Source organism: Colias philodice, chromosome 1, assembly GCF_061535455.1.
Source record: "Colias philodice isolate Cphi_HAF_F1 chromosome 1, ilColPhil1 Martin Lab GWU primary, whole genome shotgun sequence".
Lineage (NCBI taxonomy): Eukaryota > Metazoa > Arthropoda > Insecta > Lepidoptera > Pieridae > Colias > Colias philodice.
The window spans coordinates 7,634,382-7,647,680 of record NC_143086.1 but is presented as its reverse complement, the minus strand read 5'-3'; the positions used below and the strand labels follow the sequence as shown (position 1 = coordinate 7,647,680).

At 33.7% G+C, this 13,299-nt stretch overlaps 2 protein-coding genes and 1 long non-coding RNA gene across 3 annotated transcripts in view; 1 reads left to right on the top strand and 2 right to left on the bottom strand.

The window, feature by feature from the left end:
* LOC149491209 (uncharacterized) overlaps positions 1-13,299 on the bottom strand; it is a 445,824-nt gene that overhangs the window by 354,209 nt on the left and 78,316 nt on the right. The window lies entirely within an intron of this gene.
* LOC149491215 (rRNA-processing protein UTP23 homolog) lies at positions 9,035-10,173 on the top strand. The gene is made up of 2 exons (XM_089699127.1): positions 9,035-9,154; positions 9,531-10,173. Exons 1-2 carry the CDS (start codon positions 9,035-9,037, stop codon positions 10,155-10,157), a joined length of 747 nt encoding a protein of 248 aa, XP_089555253.1. The 3' UTR covers positions 10,158-10,173.
* Positions 12,083-13,268, bottom strand: LOC149491214 (uncharacterized). Its single transcript, XM_089712595.1, has 3 exons — positions 13,091-13,268; positions 12,717-12,855; positions 12,083-12,644 (listed from the first exon to the last, which is right to left on the bottom strand). The coding sequence occupies exons 1-3, from the start codon at positions 13,266-13,268 to the stop codon at positions 12,095-12,097; spliced, it is 867 nt and encodes a 288-aa protein (XP_089568721.1). The 3' UTR covers positions 12,083-12,094.

Below are 13,299 nucleotides of genomic sequence, written 5' to 3'. Positions count from 1 at the left end.
TTACATATAGGTACTAGGTACTTACTACACATATTATCACTAGGTACATAGTATAAAACAAAGTCGCTCTCCACCGTCTGATGCTTAGGTCTTTAAAGTTACGCAACAGATTTTGATGTTTATTTTTTTTTTAATAGAGTGATTTTCGAGGGACGTTTTAGTATTTCTATAATTTATTAGGTTTTAGACAAAGCGGACGAAGCTGCGGGCGGAAAGCTAGTAAAGCTATAAATTCGAGATTTTTTTTCACGACAAATATCCAACTACCCAAGTACCTATAAACTCAAAACTCAAACTCAAACATTTATTTATTCAATTAGACTTCTTCGAGAAGCACTTTTGAAACGTCAATACATATTTTTAAAATTTACCACCGATTCGGAAAGCAGTATCTATGGAGAAGAATCGGCAAGAAACTCCATAGTTGCTCTTTTAAATCATTTCAGTATTACAATTTTAATTTTACAAAATATGTAAGTAACTGTACGTATATATTATCATAATATGCCAAAGAACTGTCCTGTGGTTTTTACGCGACAACCCTCCATGGGTTTTTATCTTCCATATATTCCTTAATGCTGTAATAGGCTCTCTGAACTAATACGTTTTTTACATCATTTTTAAATTTAGCACTACTAAACTCTTTAATACTATGAGGAATTCTGTTGTAAAAAAGTATACCTTGGCCCATAAATGAATTTTTAACTTTAGCTAACCGGTAAAATGGCATTTCAATTTTATTTCTGTTCCTTGTGCCATATCGGTGTCTATCTCCTACTCTTGTGTGTAAGTCTGCGTTTTTGTGTACATATAAAATATTATTAAATATATACTGTGATGGTACAGTGAGGATACCAGTATTCTTAAAGAGATCTCTTAGTGAGTCCCTAGCACGTAAATTATATATAGAGCGTATGGCTCTTTTCTGTAATATAAATATAGCTTCTATATCTGCAGCCCTGCCCCATAGCAGAATTCCATAGGACATAATGCTATGAAAGTAGCTAAAATGAACCAATCTAGCCATGTCTTCATCGGTGAGATGCCTTATTCTTCGAACTGCATATGCAGCTGAACTAAGCTTAGCAGCGGTGGTGGCAACATGGGCCCCCCATTGTAGCTTCTCATCTAGTGTCAAACCAAGAAAAACAGTAGAATCCACAGGGTATAATACCTCCCCGTTTAATAAAATAATATCCCTTTTCACCTTTTTTACATTTGGAAGGATAAATTCTACACAATTTGTTTTTTTTTTTGCATTTAATAATAAATTATTAGCAGTGAACCAATTGGATATGCGTAAAAGAGCAGAGTTTACTTCGTCAACATTTGTGTCATGTCTATCCACATTAAATATTAATGAGGTATCATCTGCAAACAGTACTATTTCACACATATCCTGCAAATAATAAGGTAGGTCATTAATATATACTAAATAAATGATTGAAATAAATTAAATGGGTTTCATTTAAAGATCTATTTACGGAAACTATTCACAATAATCCGCCCCTGTCTAATGCACAAAAGTTACAGTTTCTTAAGAGTAAAGTTAAGGGTGAGCCTGAAAAAATGATCCAACATCTTCAAATCAGCTCCGACAATTATCTCTGAATATCTTTGAATATTCTCAGTCATCGTTACGATAATAAACGATTAATCTTTACATCTCATCTTAATAACCTCTTAAATATCCCTAATCTTCAATATCAGTCGTATCAACATATTAAACGGATTCATGATGTTACATATGAGAGCATTAATGCAATTGAAAACCTTGGAATTAACGTATCATCTTGGGACCCTTTTCTTGTTTGTATATTATCTCAAAAGTTAGATACAGAAACATACAATGATTATATGCATTATGCAATCCTTAAAGTCGCCAAGAGAAATTCCTGTATTGAAAGACTTTCTACAGTATTAAGAAACTAAGTTTATGACTCTAGAGACCTCACGAAAAAAGCATGAAAGCTACACAACAAAAGCATTTAATCAACCATCCAATCAGCATACCTACACATTTAAGAAACTTGAATAATCAATCCTCATTTTCTATAAATTATAATAATAAATTTAAACAGAGTTTTAATAATCCATATTCTACAAATCATGCTATTTGGCAAGTAACTTATTCCAGTAATACCTATAACAAATGTAAAACGCAAGCGGTGTCCAATGTGCAATAGGCATGACGACAGTATCCATAAATGATCGTATTAGTGTTTTAAGGGAAAATGTATAATAGATAAATTACATATAGTGACTTAGAAATCTTAAAAACATTAAGATTAATGAGATTATCAATAAAATAAAACATTGAAATACTGCAGTTGGCCATTTTGACTAAAACACGCGTGACGTCACGCTTAAGTAAACAACTCACGTCAGATGTTTTTTGTTGTTATGAATATGTTGAGAATACGCATTTTTATTTATTTTCTATTGTTTCACGTATGCTTTATCGACTCAGAACAGAAATATAATTGCGAATTCACGAATACATGGTTCGGGGTTCTCCGCGCCAACTTTATACAATCATTTCTTATTATTTTCTCGCTTAAAATAATTACTAACACATTTTTGAGCATTATTTTTATGTGGATTCACACTGCAATACTGCACACCACTTATAAACTTTGAAATTCGTTTCTATAACACATATTAAATAAATATTTTTTAATTTTCTTCGCAATACGTACAAATAATTACGTATTTACCAAAGTGTGACGTCACGCCTACGCCATGACACCTGCGAGCTGTTTTGGCACAGTTAATAAATATTTTTTGGAAAATGGCTTTTATCTTCGTTAAATTTAAGTATATTACCGAAATATAGGGTTTTTCTTGTATAGTAAACGTATACACACATTATGGAAGAGGATTTCAAAATCTTTCGTCATGCCTATTCTAGCAAACATCGCCTTTATACATGTCCGACGTTATTACAAATGCATCCTTATGAGCGAAGAAAAACGGTTGAAAACATGAAACTTTGCCTCAACTGCCTACATTACCACGAAGGAATGAAATGCTTTTCACAGATATTGTGTAAGCAATGTAATAAAAATCATAATACCCTTTTACATGAATGTTTCACGTCACGAAATATGACACCGGAAGCCTCACGTTCAAGGTTACACGGGGCTCATTCGAAACCTTTACGCCAGCAACAAGAAAATATGAACACATTAGTATCCCTTCCATGTGACGCCAGCGAAATAACTATTACCCGCTACTGCAATTATCAAGGTATCAGATGGATCTCACCTTAACACGAGAGCGCTTCTAGATCAGTGCTCACAAATCTCAACTTTAAAAAATACTCCGTAAAAATGAATATATCAATGTAATCTTAATTTAAATAGCAACATCCAGCAGTTATGGAAAATGAAGGATGTACCTTACTCTAAATCTTACTTTAAATCTATCTCAGGAAGACCTTTAAAAGATAATTTCGAAGAAAAATTGGGTGCATCAAAATCTTAAATGTATCGCCTAATTTATGTAATCAGAAAACAAATAAATGAACGCGAGTATAAGCTATTCATATTGGAATACAAAGAACTCGGACATAATTATGATACCCTGTGTGTCGCACGCCGACTTAAGGCCCAGTGGCCACCTACCGCGCACCTTACGCGCGGAGTCATCAACTACAGCCTTGCGAATTGTGTTCGAAGCATCCTCGAAAACGTTAAATGAATTAAAATAAATAAATAAAAATAAAAAAGCCTTTTATTTCCTTCAGAAAATACACACTTACAGAATTAGTTGTTTTTTATAGTATCAAGAGTTTTAATAACAAATCGACGATGAAGTGTCAATATATGCTAACTACAAAAACTACATTTTTCAGTAGATAAAAAAAACGTTTTATTTCTTTTTCGTTACTGTTTTCAATTATTATTTTAGCTTACGTTCATTATCAAAGGATATTAGATATCATGGAATCATTTATTAAATGTAACTTCAAAGCTTTTTAAAAAAAACATGCAGATATTAGATATTGCTTGTAATTGTATTTAAACAGAAAGCCGTATTTTTAAGATACAATTTATTGCCAATATACTTAGAAGAAATTGTTCTAAAGATTACAACATTTTTTTTATTTTAATATTAGGTTTTTGTATCAATACTATAGTAAAATTTTGATTTAAAATCCTGTCACTACACGTGATTATGCTCGAAGATAGTGATTTGAATATAAAACATTATTTCAATTTGTTCAACTTCATATGGACGAGATTTTCTTGCTGCTTTGGTTATAGTGGCATAATCACTTGGAACGTAAATTTCTTTGTTCTTAAGTTGGCGTTCAAGTCAAGAAATATAAGATACAGCTACGTGAACATCAGAGCACAACAGCATCGAAGATTTACTCATCTTCACGGACGGGTCCAAGACTGAAAATGGCACGGGTGCTGGGGTCTTCTCTGAGGACCTAAACATTAACATCTCGCACCCCTTGGGACCCCATAATACAGTCTTTCAGGCTGAATGCCTAGGACTTCTACTTGCAGCTTCAGCCATAATCAAAAGGAATGTAACAACTTTTCGATTCGGATCCTATCGGATAGCAAAGCAGCACTCATGGCAATCAAAAGCCATGAAATCACTTCAGGGTTAATTCTAGAGTGTTACCTAGCTCTAACTAGGGTATGTGATCTGGGAAAGTCCCTAGTACTACAATGAATAAAAGGACACAGTAACTCACGAGGAAACGATGCTGCTGACATATTAGCCAGAAGGGCATCTCAAACACCGGTCATGGGACCTTTTCCCATTATACCGCTACCTGCAAGCTGGATCCGGCTGATGATTACCCAGCTCACTAGCACTGCACAAAAAGCAGAATGTTCAAGCATATCTGACTGCAAGCAAGCCAGAGAAGCCCTACCAAACATTGACTCTAGACTTGCACGTCGGATTCTCAACCTACGCAGAGTGCAACTACGTGTAATAACAGGGACCCTCACAGGGCACGGCCCCTTCAACAAACATCTCTTTAATTTAGGGATCACAGACAGTCCACTATGCAGAGCATGCATGGCGTCCGAGGAAACGGCAGCCTACGTCATCATGGAATGTACGGGGGTTGCGGAGTACAGGGCAAGACACCTGGGGTCTCCCGGGTCCCTCCCTGAAGCCTTCGGCAGCCCTCACAAGCTGCTTGGCTTCATGTGCTCGGGTGGTTTCAGTTTTAGCTGGTTTCCCCCACCTCCATCTCTCACGCAAAATAGGCGATTTTGGTAAGGGCATCCATCAGAAAATATAAGTATAGGCAGCTGTTGGCTAACACAATGCTTTTCCAGGTAATTAATTACAAACGAAACAAAAGTGCTAGACCTCAGGTCAGCAGCTGTTTCGTCATACCAGTAACATGTACAATGCTTAGTAATTTAATTGACTCTACGAACAATTTATTGGTATCTTTACGCGCATAATGCGATGGTAGTTTTGGAAAAGCATCTAAAAAATCGTCAAGAATGGCAATTTTTCGATGGTTTGTTGAGTTTGATGGAGAAGCATGTATTAGGATACTTTCTTCTTGGTTTGAAAGCATGCCAACTTCACCACTTTTAACCCAGGAATAAACTATAAATGAGCCCAAGGAAAGCGTGCTTAAAAACAGAGCGGACGCGTCAGGGTGTAGTTAGAATATATTGCCAGCAAAAATGACGCAACTTTTGTTATAAGGTATTGCTACACTTTAATATTTGCTCAAATTGACTGTTTACAGAGAAATGACCTTTATGGGCCTATGTATTACTCTATTTTAAGTACGAAAATGCTATAAAACGAAAATCGCTAAAATGTTAGTTAGGAGGTATTGATACTTCATCGTCGAAATAAAAATTTAAATAGGTTGATAGTTCCAGGTTTTATATGCACGTTTTTAATACGTAGTATTATGTTTTATTACTCTGTAGGAACCCCTCTGCGGGTAAAGGCCTCCTCCAAAAGTTGCCAGTTTTCTCTGGATTGCGCTATTTGTATCCAGTTTGGACCCGCTATGCGTTTTATTTCCTCCTCCCATCTGTTGTAAGGTCTCCCTTTCTTTCTTTTGCCCACTGGCCCCCTCCATTCTGACACTTTTCTTGTCCACCTGTGATCTTGCAAGTTGCAGGCGTGCTATGTGTCCGGCCCACTTCCATTTTAACGCCAGAGCTTGTTCTAAACCGTCTGTTGCTTTTGTGATGTTGCGTATTTTTGTATGTCTAATTTTTTTATTTATTCTCTTAATGTTAAGCATACTCCTCTCCATTCCTCGTTGGCACGTTATAATTTTTTCTTTGACGCTTTTGTTGAACTTCCATGTCTGACAAGCATAGGTTAGGCATGGTATAGGGCAGCTGAAGCTTGAGTACCGTCATATCCTCCAACATTGCCTTTCCAGCCTATCTTTGCCCAAATAGAAATTTTAACTTTCCCGAGTGTTTATGTGGAGTAGCATGACATTTAAGACTTGTTTTGTTTTTTGGTAGAAAATTAAAGTCTTTTCTCGCAACACTGATTAGATGGCACATGTATAACGTGAATCAGTCTGCTGCTACATGTCGACAAAGTAGGAGGTGTTTTGGTGGTGCCAAATTTTTCAAAAAAACTTGTCTCTGAACACTGGGAATCAATTAGAATACGTGAATATTTCTTATTATTTATTAAACTAGAATATAAAAAAGGAGGTTATTTGTTATTTCCAAGCAAAAATACGTAGTATTATAGGAGTTTTGTAGCTGGGCAATGTTAGGTTAATAAACGTAGTGTGACCTATCCCAACATTGCCCAACCGTTTTGAGGTGCTAGGGCTGACACATTTTTAACAGACTTCTCAAATAGGTAGCAAGGTAATTTTTTTTAGGTATAAATTAAGTACACAGCATGTTTTTTCTTTTAGGTACCTAGGTAGGATTGTACGAGTATGTATGTCTACCTAGGTACTTTATAAATGTTTAGTAGAAATTACGTATAGGTACAATAAATATTCATAATTTCAGTTTCATTTTAAATATATACCTAGAAACAGTACGAACGCAATATTATTGCATGTGTACCTTCCTATTACTTGTTACCCACCTACATATTTTATTAAACTTAATTTTTTCATCCTTTACCTATTTGATTTTTTTGTGACAACCCTAAACCCTAAAGATTTTTGTATGAAGATTGTGAGAAAATTACACCTAACTTTGCCCATACAATTTAATGAAGATCTACTTATTTTGGATCATTTTTTGTAAGAGATTCAGCATCTTTGCTTTGTCTTGTACTTTGTCTCTTAAAAACAGCTACGTAAGTCTTAAAATGGCTGAAATAATAAAGGTGGGTAAAGTTGTATACTTTTCCACCTTATTTCGCCCACCTCTTTCTTCCTTATTTTTAAAGAAACTATTAAGAATATGATTATTTCAAGTATATCTATTCATTCTAAATTCAATTCCCTACTCAAATAACAGCATCAATTCTGTCCATATTTTGTTTTTTCTTGTATATGATCAAAACACTGTGAAAAGCGGGCAATGTTGGAGGATATGACGGTAACCAAAACGATGTTTTAATGTATGTAGCACTCATTTTAATTAAAAAATCGTAGTATGAGATCAAAAGTTATCAAGCGTTATTTAAAACTATCATTCTCTACCAATTAAAATGGTATGTACCTATAAAGATGATAATTATTCATGTAAGTTGACCAGTAATATTATAATATAAATACTGTTAAAAATATATGTCGATATTATTTATAGACCATGATTTTTAGTTTTTTTTATTTCGAAAAATCGTGAATATACAAACCAGTGTGGTCACCCACCGAAAGAGACAAAAAACAACACTGACGTCATTCAAGGTTATATTTTCTTGTGACAAGTTAATGGTCATAGTGCAATTTCTTAAAAATTAATTAATTATAATATTAATTTAATTAATTATTTCTCAATTTCTTTTTCGATATAAGCTTCTTGGTCAAGTCACATTACTACGATCACGTAAAACGTAGTGATTATATCCTCTTTGGATCACGTGGCGGCAGTGAGGCGCGCGAAGGGTGCGCGAGCGAGCCTGCGCGTGTCCGCCTCCCACTTCCCCTTCACCCCCGCGATTATAGATTTATTTTCATAAAAATAAATACAACAATCGATTTACCGATGAAATGTGATACTGGATTTCAATGTTGTGTTTTCTTTAGTATCGTTCTTGCAAAATCGAACTGCACATTTCACCATGTTTATTCGTAAATATGAAAAAAATCCCTAGAGAAACGCTCTTCGATAGCACTCAATCACGACTACGAGCGCTCGCGGCGGGAACGTCGCGTTGTTCCCACCTGTGCCTACTGTTCCCACTTCGTTGTTCGCACTCTATAGATAGTATATAATATACTCTAAGTCCTGTACAAAAACATTTTCGTATGTTATTAACTCGATACTTACAAAAAAAAAGTAAAAAGTCTACGCAGTATTAGTTACTCTGTGGTTTTCGCCATTGCCCTATCAAAGAAACACAAAAAAAGAAATCAAATTGTCAATGTCTTAATGTCAAATCTGAGTTTGACAGTGCATTGAAATTCAAAAATTCTGACTGTCAGTTGTCACAACTTATTGCATAGAATACAATTACAAAAAAAAATACTCTTATTGACACGAGGTTATGATTAATAGAAGTACCAGTCACCAGTACTATTTTTATTCATATATTAACTCAGTTTACAGTAGATTTTAATATTTAAATCATAATATGCATACACTTAATCTAAAATACTACTGTAATCTATAACAAAGTTCGTAATTTGCAATTGCTTATACAGTGTAAGTAAGTAATAAATACATTCTAAGTTGCTGACTTGTTTTTACATATTTAGTAACTATATAGACTAGATAATCACATGCGGCATATATTTACTAAAATATACCCTTACAATTGAATTATCAGAATAATTATTAAGGTCATAATATTAAATATATCTCGCCTAAATAGTCTTTTATACTCACGTGCAGTTATTTATATCGATAAATTTATTTTTTCAGAGCCATTTAACATGAAGATTGCAAGGTATAAGAAAGCACAAAAGTACTTAAAATTCTACTACAATAATTATGGGTTCCACCAACCCTATCAGGTGTTGATTGATGGGACTTTTTGTTTTGCTGCGTTCAAAGTAAGTTATTTACTTATTAAGTACACTAATTAATGCAATTCCAATAAGTGTGAAAGTTTTTAAAGTGCATGGATGTGTTAGTTACCTCACATAAAAGGATCTATTCAGATGTGTATGATATTTGGTATGGAAAGAAATTCATTATAGTCTGGATTAGCATATAAATACTACTTTTAATCCAGGTAACACATGAGTGAAGCTATAGAACCTAACTAGTAACAAATTCTATTTATTATCTGTCCAGTAATCAATCGCTAGTTGAGTGATTTGAATGTATGAATTATGTTTAGTATTCACATGTTAATGTACTTTGTTATATATAACTCCATAAAACAAATTAATAGATATTCCTTATATGTTTGTGATTATATTTCAGGAGCACATCAACATAAAGGATCAGATACCAAAGTACCTCAATGGGAAAGTAAAACTGCTGACTACTAGGTGCATCATAAAGGAAACTGAGAAAGTAGCTAAGAAAGCACAGGGAGCATTGACAATCTTAAAACAATTTGGCTTGCATGAGTGTGACCACAAAGAACCTCTAGCAGGATCTGATTGTATCATGTCTATGATTGGTAAAAGTAACGATAAGCACTATATCCTCGCTACTCAGGATCGAGATTTACAAGACAAACTGCAAAGGAAAGCTGGTGTTCCACTCCTCTACCTTCACAACAAATCACCCACATTACAGAAACCATCAAAAGCCAGCTATAGTAAAGCTGGACAAGTGTTAACAGCTGACCCTCACATATTTATAAGCGAAACACAAAATGAAATATTGAAGAATATGAAGAAAGCTCTCGGTGTTGAAGAACCCAAATTACCAGAGAAAAAAATTGTTAAAAAACCACACAACCCTAACCCGCTATCCTGCAAAAAGAAGAAAAAACCAGATGCCAACAAAATGAAAAAAGATAGCGGTGTAAAGGAAGGGAAAGTAAGAAAGAGAAAGAAAAATAAACAAAATAAAATTCAAATAGGCTTACAAAACAAATAAATTATGTATTATATATGAGGTACTGTACATTATTTCATTTTATACAGGGTGTCCCAAAAAGTAGTGATATACTGAAGCTGGGAGGTAGAGGACTTAGAGGGCTATCCGAATCACCCTCATGTGTGTTATGCGATTTTTCGTATTTTCGGAGTTATTACATTTTTTTCAATTTTTCATCTATCGCTGAGTACGATGAGATTTTTATTTATGGTGACGTGAATTATTGCGCTAGATGCTTGTTTTTTTTTGTGTGCTAAGCTGAAAGATAGGCCAATTCAGTATGGTAACATTTACTATCGTTAGATCTTCGAATGGAATAAAAAAAAGAATTAAATGCCAAGAAAGAAAAAATTATTCAGTATGTTCATAACTTCAAAGGCCCATAAAAAAATGAAATCACATAAAAAAGGTTTTCCATTTGGCTTTTAAAAACTTGCTCTATCAATCAGGTAGCTACCCTAAAAATTTCATTTTATTATTCTGAAGGCTTCAATCGAAAAATTGAAATCTAAATGTGGTAAGTGGAAAATTTTTATTAACATGATGATCATTAAAACCAATAAATAGGTGTTAAATTACCAGAATTTTTCTAAAATAGCCCCGCTGTTGCTCAATGCAAGTGCGACATCACAGTAAAAAGTTGTCTTTTTAATGTCTGAATGCTCTTTTATCATTTTTAATGGTTTCTTCTGCTACTATGAATTTCCGGGTTATTTCGTCCAAATTGTGGCAGTCTCTCGTCTTTGTAGTATCCCCACGGAAAAAATTCAATAGGGTTTATGTCCGAAGACCATGGAGGCCAGGCTAAAGGGCAAAAATACCCTGAAAGATGGATTGGTCGTTGCAGCCTGCGCATGCGCCGGTGATGCCTGCTTTAAAGCCTGGCCTCCACGGTCCATCGACCTAAACCCCATTGATTTGTTTTAATGGGGATACTAAAAAGACCTCGGCTTCTTGAGAGAATGCCACAATTTGGACGAAATAACCCGGAAATTCATAGTAGCAGAAGAAACCATTAAAAATGATAAAAAAGCATTCAGACATTTAAAAGACAACTTTTTACGGTGATGTCGCACTTGCATTGAGCAACAGCGGGGCTATTTAAAAAAAATTCTGGTATTAAACACCTATTTATTGGTTTTAATGATCATCATGTTAATAAAAATTTTGCACTTACCACATTTAGATTTCAATTTTTCGATTGAAGCCTTCAGAATAATAAAATGAAATTTTTAGGGTAGCTACCTGATCGATAGAGCAAGTTTTTAAAAGCCAAATGGAAAACCTTTTTCATGTGATTTCATTTTTTTATGGGCCCTTGAAGTTATGAACATACTGGGTAATTTTATCTTTCTTGACATTTAATTCTTTTTTTTATTCCATTCGAAGATCTAACGATAGTAAATGTTACCATACTGAATTGGCCTATCTTTCAGCTTAGCACACAAAAAAAATCAAGCATCTAGCGCAATAATTCACGTCACAATAAATAAAAATCTCATCGTACTCAGCGATAGATGAAAAATTGAAAAAAATGTAATAACTCCGAAAATACGAAAAATCGCATAACACACATGGGGGTGATTCGGATAGCCCTCTTGGTCCTCTACCTCCCAGCTTCCGTTCATCACTACTTTTTGGGACACCCTGTATACATGTCTAAAATGCCTTGACTAGTTTAAATAATTCTTATGGCTCTCTTGATCTTAAGCAAGCAAATAGGTTTATATTGTTATAGGGGTTTACTTCAAAAATGATAAAACTTAAACCTTCAGAGAGCAAATTTTTATTTGAAACTTAACCTTAAAACAAAACAAACTTACAAACAGAAAATTAGAACACAGAGTCAGATAAAATGTTTCTGATATGCATTATGTATTATTGTAATGTATAAAACAAAAACATATTAGTGCAAGGTCGCGCTTTTCAATCAAAATTTATTTACGAGATTTATAAAAAAGATTCGCATTTTCTAATATTTTATGTATTTCAGTTACACTTTTAGACATTGAAATATTTGAATCATATGGTGTTGAAACCTCTGAAATTTCAACTATCTCAGTATCAATTATTTCATCACTTTTCAAATGCATCCCTATATTTAACTTTAAACTTATGTGACCAGTTCTATACAATATGTAAATATTTGCTTGATCAATTACTCTTAGGGAAAAGAAATCATTTATTTTTACTACTTTCATTCTTATTTGGAATGGTTTAAATCGTTGCAACATCTTAGCAGCCTTTGCTTTGACAAAATTTTCAAACTCTATGACAAGCATTTCTTCATTTATTGGTTTTTCATTTTCTGAGGTGTCTAATAAATGTGGGGACAGCAAATTTCGTTTAACCTCATTGACTTTTACCTTGTTGTCAATATAGGCATTTGCAAAAACAGGTGGCTCATTTAATGTATGCCATTTCCAACGACTTGTCGGAGCAATTTTCTCATCAATAATTATACCTTCAGATTGATTATATTTCAACCTAAAAAAAGGTACCAGTATCAAATAATTGTACAAGAAATTGAAAAAAATAACTATTCTTTTTGTTATTTACCTTACTTTACCAGTGTGATCATAGACAATCCCATGCCCCAAGTGATCAAAACATGCTAAAACTGTAACTGGCCTTTTTGTGTTAAATTTATATTCATCATTATTGCCATAAATGATGTATCTTTGCTTGACATTTATTTCTGTTAGGAAATATTTATAATTTTTATGTTTTGTACCTAATTATTTCCATTTCGGAACAGTTTTTACAGTATGGGATATCCTATATTATACAGTCTAGTATAATATACGGGTGTCCCGTTTGCGTCGTATAAATATTATGTTGAATCGTAGTACGGGTAGATACTCTAAGGGTAGATAGGAATGATTTATAGGTCCTGAATTTCGATTTTTTTTTTCTAATTGTGTTTTACGTACCTTCACTATTGAAAAAATCTAAGGCAATTAGCCCATTTTTGTAAAACCATTTTCCACATCCATTTTCATAAATCTCGGCTAATACTTCACCGGAATCATAAAATAATACTCTTTCTTTACAATGATTTTTAAACCAATCAAATTGTGGATATGCAGGTATCATTTTGTAAATATTCATCTAAATAAATAGACATTTCTATTATTTACCT

What these genes read in the sequence shown, in the direction of transcription:
- LOC149491215 (XM_089699127.1), top strand. Translation starts at nt 9,035, where the DNA reads ATGAAGATTGCAAGGTATAAGAAAGCACAAAAGTACTTAAAATTCTAC. An exon ending in TTTGTTTTGCTGCGTTCAAA is followed by an intron (nt 9,155 to 9,530) that starts GTAAGTTATTTA and finishes ATTATATTTCAG; the next exon opens with GAGCACATCAACATAAAGGA.
- LOC149491214 (XM_089712595.1), bottom strand. Translation starts at nt 13,268, where the DNA reads ATGAATATTTACAAAATGATACCTGCATATCCACAATTTGATTGGTTT. An exon ending in AGATTTTTTCAATAGTGAAG is followed by an intron (nt 12,856 to 13,090) that starts GTACGTAAAACA and finishes ATTTCCTAACAG; the next exon opens with AAATAAATGTCAAGCAAAGA. An exon ending in GATCACACTGGTAAAGTAAG is followed by an intron (nt 12,645 to 12,716) that starts GTAAATAACAAA and finishes ACCTTTTTTTAG; the next exon opens with GTTGAAATATAATCAATCTG.